The 15,655-nt window shown below is 40.4% G+C and overlaps 1 protein-coding gene across 3 annotated transcripts in view; it reads left to right on the top strand.

The window, feature by feature from the left end:
* The window catches only part of LOC113531424 (nucleus accumbens-associated protein 2), a 45,243-nt gene that overhangs the window by 13,943 nt on the left and 15,645 nt on the right, over nt 1–15,655 (top strand). For 2 of the 3 annotated variants that reach the window (XM_034300582.2, XM_034300583.2), the window contains exon 2: nt 13,017–13,866. In XM_034300582.2, the coding sequence (XP_034156473.2) occupies nt 13,053–13,866 (814 nt within the window). In that variant the 5' untranslated portion in view covers nt 13,017–13,052. Of the gene's footprint in view, nt 1–10,743; nt 10,934–13,016; nt 13,867–15,655 lie in introns of all 3 variants that reach the window. The other variant, XM_034300581.2, reaches the window with a different exon arrangement.

Genomic DNA, 15,655 nt, shown 5'->3' with positions numbered 1-15,655 from the left:
GAGTCAGAAGAAATCTGTAAAAGTGCTACAGAAATGAGAAAAACGGTGCATCACGTTTTTTAGTTGCGAAAGTTAAAAATTGGTTCTGAGTCGCAACTTAAACCCTTCAGCACTTTTGTGACCTGTTTGCAATAAACAATGCAAAATAAAAAAAATAAAAAATAATAAAATTTTTATTGGACTCACCTTCGTACATTTTAAAAAATGTTTATATTTAAATTAATAATTAAATTTTAAAAAAATTTAATAGCTACATTTTTAGTAGAGTTGAATAATAAAAGATTTTTACTAAATGCAAATGTTTTGATCGTGGCACATGTTTAGCAGTGGGAAGTGGGAAAGGAAAAAAAAAAAAAAGAAAATCCATTACCTGAAGGGTCGTTATGATTTCTAATGAGTTTCCACTGCTGTGACTCTCGGGTTGAGTAATCTGCAGGGGCGGCTGCTTCTTAACACGTCGAGAGTTTAAAGGGGAATTCTTTCGAGGTGTTTGGAAAGAGTTTCAGTAATCTTATCATCGTTTAACAATTCTATGGAAATGCACATAATGATATTTCCAGGAAAGGGTACACCTCGTCGCCCGTAAAGTCAGTGTGTGCACGGGTCAGGAGGAGATCTGACCTAATAATAATATTAATAATAATAATCATGTTATTACAAAAAAGTTAATGTTCTAGCACTTTCCCGGACTGACAGATGTAACCGTTTAAACTCCCGGCTCATTGTTCCTTCATTTAAAGTGTTAAAGCGTATTTGGAAAGTGAGCAGAGGGTCATATAACAAAAATCATCAGTAAAATGCTGCACAGATGACCTTCTGACCTTTGACCCCGTGTTTTTATACTAGCTGAAAGCCATAACGGTTTCGTTGCTTGTTTGAGTTCAGCTCAGTTCCTCTCCACTTTTTGTTTAAAAAAAAAAAAAATGCACACCAAAGAGGATAAAATAGCAGAATTAACAAATCAAAAAAAAAAAAAAAGAAAAGTAAAACCAAGCTATAAGTTTACGGAGTCTGGAAACAGCGTTTGAGTGTGTCATTAGCAGTTTTTTGTTGCATGTTAATACCACTGAAAACACAATTCACTGTGATTGAATGAGCAATTATTTGTCATATAAAATATAAATATTTATTAAAATTTAAACTAAATCTATTCGGCTAGCCAGGTTTATTGTTTCAAGTTTCCTTCGTTAGTTTTGCACTGCAGCTAACAAGTAATGGCACCTTATGGCCTCCAGTTTGTGGAGGAGTTTCAGCCAGGCGTCTCAGACAGTCTTATCGATGTTGCAGATCCATCTCTGTAGGGGGCGTGGCCTAAAGCCTGAAGGCGGAGCTTTATGCTGGAAGTGATTCAGATTAGAATACAGATCATGTTCGATTTGTGTATTAATATTTTTTTGTACAGATGGTGTTACTGAGACAGTGTGTTTGAGATGAGTGTGTGACGCTTTAGACACACACTTTACATGATGCTAAACTGGTAGCTACCATTATTTGTTAGCAACATGACGTTGGATGTCATGTCTTTCCTGATTGACTCAGTTTGAAAGTACCTGACTAAATATGGCCAAACTGTTCCTTTAAACATACGTGCTTTCTTTATTGTGTGTGTGTGTGTGTGTGTGTGTGTGTGTGTGTGTGTGAATAAGTACACGTGTTCTAATACAGTGTTATTTTTGGGAGATGAGACTGTGCACTGGATAAAGGAGAAGTTCATATGTACACCACATGCTCACTGAAAGCTTCTGTGCTCCATTTATAAAGAAAACACGCCTCGATATTTATCTCTGCGTCCACAAACAAAAATAACGGTGTATTAACATATTTAGCAACTTTCTGTCGTTCTGTCTGTCTGTCTGTCTGTCTGTCTGTCTGTCTTTCTGTCTAGCCTGAATAATTGACACAATGTCCCATATATAAAGTTATGAAGTGAAGTCTGTCTCTCTTTTATCCTTCGTCTCGCCTCATCTGCTGCCTTGTCCTTTAATTCTGTGTTAAAGCATCACAATCCTAAATAGAGGATGGTGGAGACAGACCTGCAGCAGGCACACACACACACACACACACACACAAACACACACACACACAAACACACACACACAGAGCTCTCACTTGTCAGAGCAAGGACATGAGACGACTCTGAGTCTCCGTAAGATTTTTGTCTAAATAAAACTGTCTCTGTCCAAATAGTTACTCTCTGTCTCTTTCCAAGCTGTCTGTCTCCTCTGCCTGGGCCGTCTCTCTCTGTCCAAAGTCCAAACATTCTCTCTGTCCAAACTCTCTCTCTCTCTCTCTCTCTCTCTCTCTCTGTCGGTCTCTCTTTCTCTCTTTGTCCAAACTGTCTCTCTCCCTGTCAGAACTCAGTTTCTGTTCAGACTGTCTCTATGTAAAATCTCTTTCTCTGTCTGGACTCTCTCTCTCCCTCTCTCTCTGTCTAAACTGTGTCTCTCTTTCTATCCAAATTGTCTCTCTCTCTCTGTCCAAACTGTCTCTCTGTCTAGATTGTCGCTCTCTGTCTGAACTGTTACTGTCTAAACTGTTTCTCTCCATCCAAACTGTCTCTGTCCAAGCTGTCTCTCTCTCTCTCTCTATACAAGCTGTCTCTCTCTCTCTCTCTCTCTCTCTCTCCCTCTTTCTCTCTATACAAGCTGTCTCTCTCTCTCTCTCTCTCTCTCTCTTTCTCTGTACAAGCTGTCTCTCTCTCTCTCTCTCTCTCTCTCTATACAAGCCGTCTCTCTCTCTCTGTATAAGCTCGCTCTCTCTCTCTCTCTCTCTCTCTCTCTCTCTCTCTCTATACAAGCTGTCTCTCTCTCTCTGTATAAGCTCTCTCTCTCTCTCTCTCTCTCTCTCTCTCTCTATCTATACAAGCTGTCTCTCTCTCTCTGTACAAGCTGTCTCTTTATAGACTGTCTGTCACTATCCCAATTGTCTCTCTGTCCAGATTTTCTCTCCGTCTAAACTGTCTCTCTTTTTTTGGCCTGTCCCCAGCTTTTTTTTTTTATTTTTATTTTTTATCCTGCTTCCCTTTTTCTTGGTCATGTCTTTTCCCAACATGTCTCTGTCCATCCTTTCTCTCTAGGTCATTTTTATATTTAAACCTTTCTGCTTAACCTCTCTCTCTCTCTCTCTCTCTCTCTCTTTCTTTCTGGTCCATTTCTCTTTTTCTAGCCTGTCTCACTTTCCAGCATCTCTTATTTGTCTCTGATCTTCTGTCGGTGTTCTTGCGCATAAGGAATGAGGACAGCTTGTCCTGCCTGAACGACAGAGGAGCATTGCCGTCTTGTCTCTGGTGGATTGTGTTTAGTGAGGCACTTTTCAGCTCATAAACCATGTTATCGACGGAGCGACAGAGCGACAGAGTGATGCGATGGCGTGATCCTCACTGGCCTGATGAAGTTGTATTCTCGCAGCAGGTCACAGTTTTCAAGCATCACTGACACCGTGGCATCGATTCGTTCTGGATGTCCTTCTGTCTCAAGACAAAAATGTCTGACTTCCCAAATACAGAAACATTTTATTTTATTACAGATTGATTTGGCTTTCCTTTGACTTTTACGTTTTTCTTATTTAGTCTGCTGAATGTCATTTCGGTTTATTCGGAGTAACTCATCCAGAGCATTACGTCTTTACAGCAGAGATTTAATTTAATTATGCATGACTTTGTGGAAATCATTTAGAAGAGCTTTGTTTGTGTGTACTCATCAAGCTAGCTCGTGATTTCCACCGGGAGTAGAACGTGCATGAGTGCATACAGCGAACAGTAAAACGTTTATTTCCTGCTCCCTGCATTGCACAGAACTGAAAAACTGAAAGATAAACCTTTTCCACACCATATGTCATCTGATTAATAACGCTGTTTCCTGAAATGTCACAGTTACTAGAATGTTTACTTCGGAGTGGAACATCTGATATCTGCGTAAAACGCAAACGTGGCTTGTCTGTCAGCAGGAAGTGTCAGTTTTAACCATGTATACGTACGATGGAAATCATTTTTCGGCCCGATTTTGCTGTTCGCAAACCAAAATCGCACATTGTAAAACAATTCTTTAGTCGTGATTTGAGCTTGAAGTTCAGTCAGTCACATGACTGACAGACGGTTTAGTATCACTGTGATCAAAGATGGCCGACAACAAGTTCTGGCAGTGCGAGACATTTTTTTATTAAAATCTCAGAGTGTGAGCACTGCCACGAAGCTCGTCTAAAATCCACCAATAGGAGGACGGCAATCTCACAGGACAGCTACAAATGTCCTGTGGCGATGACGATAAACGGAACATGCGTGTACAGAACGTAGTCGTTTTCTTTAAAAACAGATCTATCGTTAGAGGAACTTCATCATATAATCCGACATGGAGAAGCCACGTTATCGCGCAGTCGGTTATAGAAATTGACGGAGATTCTGTTGGGATCACGTACATCGTGACGAGTGATAATCTTAAAAGTCTACAATTTGTGAATCTCGATTGACAAAACAAAAAACGTCCAGTGCGAACAAACTTTGAGTCTGTATCAGATCTCAGAAATGCCCGAGGTGTATCATCTGAACCGTTCACGTGATGTGTCACCCAGCACACACACCGAGAGCGTTCTCGAGACGCCGTGAGAGAGCTGTGATTGGCGGGACTGTTGCCAGGGGTTCCTCGAGCTCAAAGAACCTAAAGCTGCGTCTCAATCTCCTTCCTGCAGCCTATAGGATGTGCAGGAAGAATAAATCCCTTTACATACGCAGTGTGCTACTGGTACAGAAGGGAGCAGTTTGGGATCGAGCCTGAGTGTGTGTGAGAGTGTGTGTGTGTGTGTGTGTGTGCTGAGGCATGACTGCAGTGTTTGAATATTTATAAAGCCGGATTGTTCTTATGGAGAGGATCCATAGAGCCGAGCAGAATGCGGTTAATATGCCGTGCAGCGCTGCAAACGTTTATCCGTTACACATCTTTTAGGTTCTGTAGCTCTGAACACCTAAAGTTAGCTTTCTAATGCAACTTTAATTACACCTTTATGGAACAGGCATTTTTTTTTTTTACTCCAGCCTTCAACTGTCGTATAGAGAATTATTTTTAAAGATTTCAATTCTGTTTTTGTGAAATATCATAATGTGTGTGTGTGTGTGTGAGAGAGAGAGAGAGACCGATATATCCACATATTTCATACTTCCAGCTGAGTGCACTTTCTGAACACCTAAAATTAGGTGATATATTTTTAATATACACTACAGCAGATTGTTTTCGAATGTGTTTTTATATCTTGGTGGGGAGTCAGAAGGATAGGAATATCGAACAGTTTTGATCTTTTGGGGACATTTTGCTGGTCCCTACGTGAAAAAGAACTTATTTTTAATTTATAAAAATTGCAGCTTTTATTTAAAAGAGCTGAAAGGTTTGCTTTTGGTTCCTGAGGTTAAGGTTTGGGTGACGTTTAAGTGGAGCATAGCACTGATCATCTGCATTCGTGATTATAGCAATGGAAGGAGAGAACGATGTGTGTGTGTGTGTGTGTCTGAGATATCTGTATATTTGATTTAGACATATATCTGAGTGCAGAAGTTTGCACTTTCTTAAAACTGAGTGAAGAAATGAGTGAAGAAGTGTAATTTCTGCATGTTCAACAAAAATGATCAAAGCGTTTATTAAAGAAATAATACTGTGGGGAAAAAAAGCATTTAAAGTTTCTGAATGTGATAAATATTCTCTAGACCGACTCTGACTTTATAATTACCTCCAAACTTCGTTCATATCCTCTCAAGAGCTTCTGGATCCTCTTAGTTGTATTATTATCTTTTCAAACTATTTTTAATCTTTTATAGACTATTTTTCTGTTGATTTTTCGCTTGTGATTTGGGCTGTTGTACTGCTGCAGGACGTATCCGCGTTTTCATTTATAGAATTATATTGGAACTGTTTGTTTTGTAAATAATTTATAAAATAGTAGATTATTTCATTTTCCCAACCAGACCAAACTTTTACACTCAACACTATACCTCTAGATAGATAGATAGATAGATAGATAGATAGATAGATAGAAACAGACAGATAGATAGAGAGACAGATACAAAGAGGCAGATAGATAGATAGATAGATAGAAACAGACAGATTGATACACAGAGAGACAGATACAAAGAGGCAGATAGATAGATAGATAGATAGATAGATAGATAGGTAGATAGATAGATAGAAACAGAAAGATTGATACACAGAGAGACAGATACAAAGAGGCAGATAGATAGATAGATAGATAGATAGATAGATAGATAGATAGATAGATAGAAACAGAAAGATTGATACACAGAGAGACATACAAAGAGGCAGATAGATAGATAGATAGATAGATAGATAGAAAGAAACAGAAAGATTGATACACAGAGAGACAGATACAAAGAGATAGATAGATAGATAGATAGATAGATAGATAGAAACAGACAGATACATAGAGACAGATAGATACAGTAGATAGGTAGACAGATTGATATATGGATGGATGGATGGATGGATGCATGTTAATAATGTTTTTCATTTACTGGAATGTAACTTTGCTCAGTTGCATCACAACAGCTCGCGGTTTTTCTTTCTTCTGTAAGGAGGCGCGTGCCAGGTTCACGGTGGCCGCCATTTTCTCTCTATACTGTTATCAGATATGTGCAAAGGCTATAATTAGTGTGTTGTGTGTGTGTGTGAGAGTGAGTGTGTGTGTGCGCGCGCGCGCGCCTGTTTGTGTCGTGTGTCGTGTGTGTGTATGTGTGTGTGTGTGTGTGTGTGTGCGCGTGCTTCGGCATCTGTTTCAGTTTAAGGAGCTCGTGCAGTTTCTTTCCTGCGTCCCGGCCCGACATTATTTGAAGGCTCGAGCCTGGCACGTCCATGCATGTCTGCAGACTGAGTACCGGGCACTGCATTGCAGCTCCGTGTGAGCACGCTGCCTGGCAGCGAGACAAGAAGGCGCGAGCGGAGTGGCATGACGCGCGGGAGGGGCTGGCGCGCGCGCGCACGCTCCACAGGCATGGCTAACGGGAAAAGAGGGAGGAGCTTTACTTCTCTAACACTGCAAAAATCACAAAGCCATCCGTTATATACGCTAAAATATAACACATAATATATAATAGGTACATTTTTTTTTCAACTTCAGCGAGGACAATCCTGAGTCTTGAGTTTGTATCCGGTCACTTTCTGTTTCGCGCGCTTGAAAATGCCTTGACACGATGCCATGGAAACGGATCATTCCATTGTGCGCCTGAATGGGGGGAGCCTGGCACATTAGACACTTCCAGCGCCAGTGTTAGTGACGGGAAATGGTTTATAATGATCCGTAATAGATTTCATCAGTATAATCGTGTGTATAATGAGGAATAAAACACTGTACTGTTACAGGAAAATAATTAACAACAGAGACAGAGGAAGCGGAGTTACTGTTACAACCCCCAAACATGTCCTGAAGTTGATTATTCCTCTTATAACACAACAATTTGTCAACCATTACAAATTTTTATTCATTAAATTGTTTATAGTTACGTTTAATGTGATTGAACGTCCACGAATCTGGTTAATCTGCGTTATCGCTTACGTTATAGCAGCTATCAACATCATTCCCTCACCAGCTTCTCTGTCTCCTCCCTCTTGAAGTTAATAAGACAAAACAACGTAGTTTATGTTACTGAAAAACTGCAAAGAAGCGTAAACTCTCTGTCTCTGACTATTACGAAGCACTGACACTGGAGACTCCTTCCGTGAATGTTAAAGAAACGTCTCCTCACCCTATCACGTGTTTTTAAATCCGTTTATGTCAAGTGTTCGCTGTACAAGTGAGTGAGAGCGTAAATATAAACCTGAGACTTGCAGAAAATTGTGACCAATCAGGATTTAACAGTGCTGCGCTGTAAATAATTTAAATTTCAGGCCGGATTTATCACAGGATCAGATCGGATTTGTTCCTCTTTCCCCTCCAACATCCAATCCAACATTTTCTGCCGTCTCGTCTCACATTTTGTTCTGAACTCTCTTCAGCCTCTTTTATATCGTCGTATCGAGCGGCTTTAGGATGTCAGGTGTCTGGATTTCTCTGTGGTTTTAGAATTAGGGTTGTTCATTTTCAGAGCCCAGAAGTGTGGAAATAAAAGCAAAGACTTGATGTGTTATCTTTCTTTCTCTCTCTCTCTCTCTTTTTTGAGTAGTGTAGTGCTTTTATCTCGTCTTTCTACATTTGCATCCTATTTGGCAGAAAACGTCAGGACGGTCCCATCTGCCACTGCCACATGATATGCGAAACGTGGTGTCTTCCTTTTGTTCCGAGTCCTTTTCCCAGCCGTCGTGTCCTGATATCATACGTCTGTACAAAGTGACACTCTGTCTTCTTTCAAATGCGAGATGTGTAGACACGACCGAGGAACGTTTCACCAAAGGAAGCGTCTGCAAGTGCAGACAGATCTCTCAGAAATACACAGAGAAAAAAAAAAAAAAAGAAAGCAAACCTACAGAGCGGCTCAGATTTGGCCTTGTTCTTCTACAGCTGCTTTGTGTTTACACGGCGAGCCGAGATGAAGCTGTGGAGAGCTTTTAGGTTCTTTATGCTGGCACGGAAAGTGTGAGTGGTGTGTGTTTGTGTGTGCATGTGTGTCGGAGAGCGGTTGTGAAAAACAAACACACCATATGGTACATCCAGTTTTTGATCAACTGCTGCACTTTTCTCACGACTCTAGTAGAGCTGTGTGTGAATTTGCCATCCATGTTCACGTTATCAAACCATAAATCAAAATTCAGATGTGTCGCTTGAAAACTGTCTCTTGTTGAGCGCGAAGCAACTGCTGCTGTTGTCATCGGTTACGGGCGTGGCCTGTCCAGCGTTTCTTTTTTTTTTTTTTTTTTAAGTTCCAATTAAAAATCCTCGTATAGTAGTAGCTATAGAATATATAAAGCTAATTAGTTTAACACAAAAAGAAATAATTGAGTTCCATGTTGCGTGCTCAGCTTCGCACTAGCTTTGTTCCGCGATTCGATTAGCAAAGCAAGCTAACTGCACTAGCTACGCCTCTGTCTCTACACACGTTTAATCAGACTTTGCTGTATGTGGCAGGATAAGATGATGTAAGTGTTTCTTCCATTGTTGCTTCAGACAGTAATTTGGCACTAATTGCAGGAAGGAACTAAAGTTGTGAGGGAGAACGGAAGAAATGTCAGACCACACGAGCCTCAGGATTGGCCCGAGGAATCATTCGTTTGGATTTGTCTCTTTACCGTGAGAAAATGTTAATTCTACTGTCACATTGTGGTTGAAATCACGGCTCTGTGTCTCTCACGTTTGTAGAAAATGAACGGTTGCTTGCTAAAGTGAGTCAGAGTTATCACTAACGCCGGAGTACGCTTGCGTGTGTTTGGTATTTAACCCTTTGAAGTCTGTGCTGATTTTTGATACCTAGGTTCCACAGTCAATAAAAATATCTTATTTTAAATAGACATGTGATATGCATGTCATTTCTTCAGATATGTGATTGGTTAAAAGGCCAGATGTGGGTCTGTTATGTATGGAGTACTAAAACTAAAACTAAATTCTGGCTTTAAGATTAAAATGGCAAATAAATGGAAACTACAAAATCACAACACAGTGCTTGATAATGTCAACAATTTAGATTTGCAGTCTTCCGGAAAGCAGCGGGTCACTGTGACAGGAAACTATTTTTAAAAAAGTCTCTACGCTAAATTACAATGCGTAAGACGTGTTCTTTCATGTGACGGCTGATGAATGAGTCAGAGTGACATATTGCGCAAGAGAAATGTGCTTAAATTAAAGATCAGAATCATGAATCAGAGAAAATGAGACACACCTCTGTTTTTTTTTGTTTTGTTTTGTTTCGTTTTTTGGGAATCTCTACACCTCGTTTGTAGAGAATTCAGAGGTTTTAATACAGACGTGTGCATTTTATTGATGGAAATTTACTCCTCTTTTCACTGAGCCACATCATTTGACTCAGCTCAGCAATAAGAGTCGACTCTTTCGGCTCCTGAAGAACTCTTTTTTTCTTCCCTAAAACCGGCCTAGTGATTATTTTTCTTTGCGTGTGGCTCAAAATGTTCCATGAAATCTCCCTCAACCTTTATTAACAAAATAACCGTACTTTGCATTGTATTAAAACCCAGAAAATATTTCAGTAGCCTGTCTGTGTAGTGATTCTCTGTTGTGTCAGTGATTCATTTCCGTTTATCCTGATGGCCTTGACTTGCGTTCACTGCAAGAGAAATGAAATTCCTTGGCTCTCAATGCTCACCTACAGGAGTCGATTCAAAGAGTCGACTCGTTTGCAAAAGGACCCAGAATACATTTTAAGTCCGAATATGATTCTGTGTGCATTTATTGGCGTAGACTGTCAATGATTTATAAACTTCATCTAGTTATCTAAGCTCTAAGTTCATGTGAAGAAAGCTACATTGAGATGAATGGAAAAGATTCAAGCGATGATGAAATGAAATTTGTAAAATGGAGTGTTATTGGTTGAAATTGTAATTAAAATCAACTCGGTCCAGCGTGCGTTCTGCGTTCTGCAGTCTAGGAGTTTTGTATTCCAAGAAAAGCCGAGTCTGTGGGGCTTCGGCGTGAAGTGCAAAGCCCGACGAATTGCTTTTCTTCACTCGTACTGTCCTTAAATGACTTTCCCCCTGTCTCAAAGCCCCTCCCTCTCCGTCCTCTGTCTCCCTTTTCTGTAACTGTAGCCTGCTTTCAGTTCTCTCTCTCTCTCTCTCTCTCTCTCTTTCTCTCTGCGACGTATAGATGCTGCATTGATTACACACAAACCCTTTCCCTTTTCATCGCTGATGCATTGGAACCCAGCTGCAGAGAGAGAGAGACAGACAGAGAGAGAGAGAGAGAGAAAGAGAGCGACAGACAGAGAGAGTGAGTGTTGTGCGGAGTTAGAGAGCATCCAAGGTTTTCCGCTGCGACTGAAGAGCGAACTTGGCAGGTCAGACTTCTATGATAGAGGGCTTGTTAAAAGTGCAGAAGGGGGGAAAGTGTGTGTGTGTGTGTGTGTGTTGTGTGTGTGTGTGTGTGTGTGTGTGAGAGAGAGAGAGAGAGAGAGAGAGAGAGAGAGGTGGCAGCGTTTCAGTTACTGTTCCTGGAAATCTGCTGCAGAGAATTTCTCAAGAGAATTAACTCCACTGTAAGAGCGTGTGTAAGAGAGTAAGAGTTGAGACGGACACGCTCGTGTGTGTGTGTGTGCGCGTGTGTGTGTGTGTGTTTTGTTATTTTTTATGCTTACTGTCAATTTACGATTTAACTGGCTACATGTGAAGCTGACGGAGATTGCTGGAGTTTAAGGTTTAAGTATCAGGTGTGTGTTTTTCATAGTTCTTGCAGGATTCTTTAAATGTGGTGCTGGTGATGAGGCTATGGGAAGCCCCGCCCCCTACAGACCACCCTGGGTGGGCCCCCGGCTCTAATCGGGCCCCCTGCATGAGATCGCGATCTAAAGAAATTAGAAATAAATGTATAAATAGCTGCTTATAAAGTAATACAGTGTCTGCAGTGTGGCAGTAAACGAACGACCGTAGTGACGTTCATGTTCATCTGCTGTCATTAGCTGTAAATAACAATATCGAAACGCGGGTTGTGCACGTGCTAATTGTTCTCATCGCATTTCTTTGTGTAATATAAATTTTCAATCTCTTGCTGTAGTATTGTCATATTTATTTTTTTAATTCAGTTTTTTAAAAATACATCTTACTCTCGAATTTCATTTTACATTTCTCGATCTTTGTTTCGCGTCTGAACTATTCGCGTTATGGCTATTGAAAACGATTGTTTCTCCCTCACTTTGCACTTTAATTTACAAAGAATAATGCATCATGTGATGTCACCTGGAAGAAATGATATTTAAAAATTTAAATGAAGTTTGTGTGTGCACTAATTGTTTTCGATGATGAGTTTAGATCTTAAAGAACCTCCTGGAAATGTATAATGAGCTCTGAGACACGGGAGAGTAAGATGCTTTTGTTAAATAGACAAATAAATAACTGAAATCTCATTTTACATCATCTTATTTTACTTCCTTTCTCACCCTAGTACTGCTGCTCTTTATATATAGGCTTTTATATAGGTTTTGTGAGAAAGGAAGCTAAAATAATAAGAAAGTAGGAAATAAAAATTAGCATGAGGTAAAATAATGTATTAAATTACATTGTAGTGATTAAGAAAATTGAGGTGAGTCTAACCTCTAAGTATTAAACCTGGTAAATGTGAAGGAATGCTTTAGAAAAATCTGTTTTCTAACTACTCAGGTCTGTTCCTGAAAAAATTCTGATCTTAAGCGAAATAATCTCCGTTATCGTGCTGCGTATTTTGGTGTTTGTCACACAGGGTGTCGTTTTTTTCACTTATTCCAATTCCATCTGTCTCTCAGCCTGCTGTTTTTTCCGCCATGCCTCTGTCTCTAATCTGATGTGAATATATTAGACGTGCAGAGGCGTGATGAGAACAGAACGATGTGTGTGTTATCATTCAGGACACCGATAATGCTCAGAGTTGTTTCCCTTCACACCCTCCTCTACTCACACATTCAATTAAGAAATGACCTTCAATGTCTACAAACTCTGTCTCCTTTCAGTTGTAATTGAGTTGTAACGTGACAGAGTTACTATTACTACAATGACATTGATTAGTTTCCTATAACGGCATGTCCCTAAGTGTTTTATTCCTCTTATACCACGGCGATTTTCAATGATAATAGTTTTATTTATTAAAGAAATTTAATGTTACATTTAATGCTGTGGAACATCAGTTCATTCCTGTTCTCACTTACGTTATAGCAGCTGTAAACAGTCGTTCTCTCACTCTCTTTTTTCTCTCTCTTGAACTTAATAAGACAAAAAAAAAAAACACAGCTTGTTGTGTTACTGAGAAAAACGTTATAAAGCGCTGACACTGGAGACTCCTTCCAGAAACGTTAAATAAACATCTCCTTCCATAAAACTTGCTTGTTTAAATCGTAATAAAAAGCCGTGGCTGTAATCCTCCCCCTGACTCCGTGTCCCTGTTTATCTCCTCAGATGAGCCGCTGTGTGTTTGTGTGAACGCGGGTCGCCATGTCGCAGCTGCTGCACGTGGAGATCCCGAACTTCGGCAGTGCCGTGCTGGTGTCGCTGAACGAGCAGCGCCTGCAGGGCCTGTACTGCGATGTGTCCATCGTGGTGAAGGGGCAGGCGTTCAGGGCGCACCGCGCCGTCCTCGCCGCCAGCAGCCTCTACTTCCGTGATCTGTTCAGCGGCAGCGCAAAATCAGAATTCGAGCTGCCTTCTTCGGTCACTCCGGCCTGCTTCCAGCAAATTCTTTCCTTCTGCTACACGGGGAAGCTGACGATGGCGGCCAGCGAGCAGCTGGTGGTCATGTACACGGCCGGGTACCTGCAGATCCAGCACATCGTCGAGAGAGGCATGGAGCTCATGTTTAAGGCTAACTCGCCTCACTGTGACTCGGCCACCGCTGCCACAGACGAGCCCGGCTCGGAGCCTCAGAGCCCCAACAACAACAACAACACCGCAAACAATACCGTAGCGGCGGCGGCTGCAGCAGCGGCGGCGGCCATGTTGGCTCCTCCCAGCTGGTCACCTTCGCTTCGCAGGGTGAAGATGGAGGGCTGCGAGACGCCGCTCAGCCTCGTGGGAGGAGCCAAGAGGAGTTCTGGAGTGCGAGGAAACTCGTTCTTCTACCCCGGGGTGGGGGGAATGTATCCCGTCATGCCCGGGGAGCGCACCAGCCCAGGAGCGTCCAGCCTGCCCACCACAGACAGCCCCACGTCTTATCAGAACGAGGACGAGGAGTTTGACGAGGAGAACTACGACGGCGTCAGCGAGGACGCGTTCGCACAGATGTACAGCCGCACGACAAATCCTTACGCAAGTAAATATCACATTTAAATCCTTACGCAAGTAAATATCACATTTAAATCCTTACGCAAGTAAATATCACTTTTAAATCCTTACGCAAGTAAATATCACATTTAAATCCTTACGCAAGTAAATATCACATTTAAATCCTTACGCAAGTAAATATCACATTTAAATCCTTACGCAAGTAAATATCACATTTAATCTTCAACTAGTCTTAGTACATCATCAGTGTCAGGCTTAAACTCACAGATGTTTCAGAGAAATGATTTCAAAATTAACAAAAAAGTCGAAGAATTAAATGCATGAGTGTGTGGAGTGGCACTCGTGCCAAAAGCATGAAAACATTTTTAACAGAAATTTTTAGCTAAAGTTTAAAATTGTTGATCAGTTAAGGAATAAAACACTGTGTTGTGCTGTTAGAGGAAAATAAAAAACAACAGGGTGGCGTGGTAAAGCAGAGTTACTGTTACTGCCCTGAACCTGATTATTTTACAGTAACAGCGGCTCTGAAATGCTTTATTCTTTATTAGGCCACAGCACTTTGCCAGCAAGGGCAGTTTTTTAGAATTAAAGAACAACATGTTGTAGTTTTTATCCATTTGTAGTTATCTTTAATGGTGTGGATTACGGGTAATGTCTGAAAACTTCAAGTTACAGCTTTACCTCTGACTGTTACAAAGCGCTGACACTGGAGACTCCTTCCATAAATGTTAAATAAACGACTCCTTACAGAAAACTTCATCATACGTTTTTTTTTTTTTAAATCTGTTAATTATTAGTGACATTAGTCTCTGCGAATGAGCTGTTACTAAAGAAACGATAAGAAGTGCATTAATATAAACCTGGGATTTGCAGCTGCGCTACAGTCAGGAAATGAATCAACACCTTCTGACTAATCAAGAATCCAGAAAAGTTTTCTAAAATGTCTCTGAAGCTAATAATAAATAAAAGAATCACTTCTGGTACTGATTTTTTTTGCACGTTATTGTGATTTTGAAATGAATTCATATAGATGTAATCATACACATTTGACACTTTTCTTCATTCCAACTTGTGTAAATTTACCCAAAAAAATCGAGTAACTTGGATATTTGTCAGCCGGCCAGCTCGCTGTGGTGAACAGAGCCTGTTATGACATGTGTTATAAACTGTTTATGATGCGTACATTCTGGCTTTGGAGCAGTGTACAATAAGAGCATGCTAGCAGCGAGCTCCGTGATAACAGTGTTGTGTTTTCTGACTTTTTTTTTTTTTGTTTGCGCAAGTGAAGAATTCATTTCTCTAAATGTTTATTGAATAAGAGCCTTGTTAAAAAATTTTTAAAGGATTTTCTTCTTGATCTTCTTGGGAATTAAATGAGACGTAGCTGTGGGGTGCAAAGTTAAGAGTCAAACTGAAACTTCTTAATGAATGTGCAGGACTTTAAGACAAGCCGTTATGCCATGAGTCAAAATACGAGTGAAAAAAAAAACGACTGAAAGATTTTGATCAGAGATTTACTAATATGGAAAAACCTCCTTTGCCAAACTGGGCGAAAGTCAAAACCAAAAACAGGGCATTATTTATATCGTATCTTTATATCTTAAAGACTCAAGTCTTCACAAGCAATCATGATTAAATATTAGCTAATAATATGAGAATAAAGTGCATAAAGTTGCGCTGATATTAATTTTTAAAGCCTTCTACGAGTACTTTGGCCAGTACCGAGTTTAGATGTGAGTAATTTTGTCAGGTTAGCCAGATTTTTTTAGTTTTTAAATATGATAAAAGTGAGACACTAAAGCACTTTTCCAACCTTT

Source organism: Pangasianodon hypophthalmus, chromosome 27 (assembly GCF_027358585.1).
Source record: "Pangasianodon hypophthalmus isolate fPanHyp1 chromosome 27, fPanHyp1.pri, whole genome shotgun sequence".
NCBI lineage: Eukaryota > Metazoa > Chordata > Actinopteri > Siluriformes > Pangasiidae > Pangasianodon > Pangasianodon hypophthalmus.
Note: the sequence above shows the minus strand (reverse complement) of the source record. Positions and strands in the feature narration are given on the sequence as shown.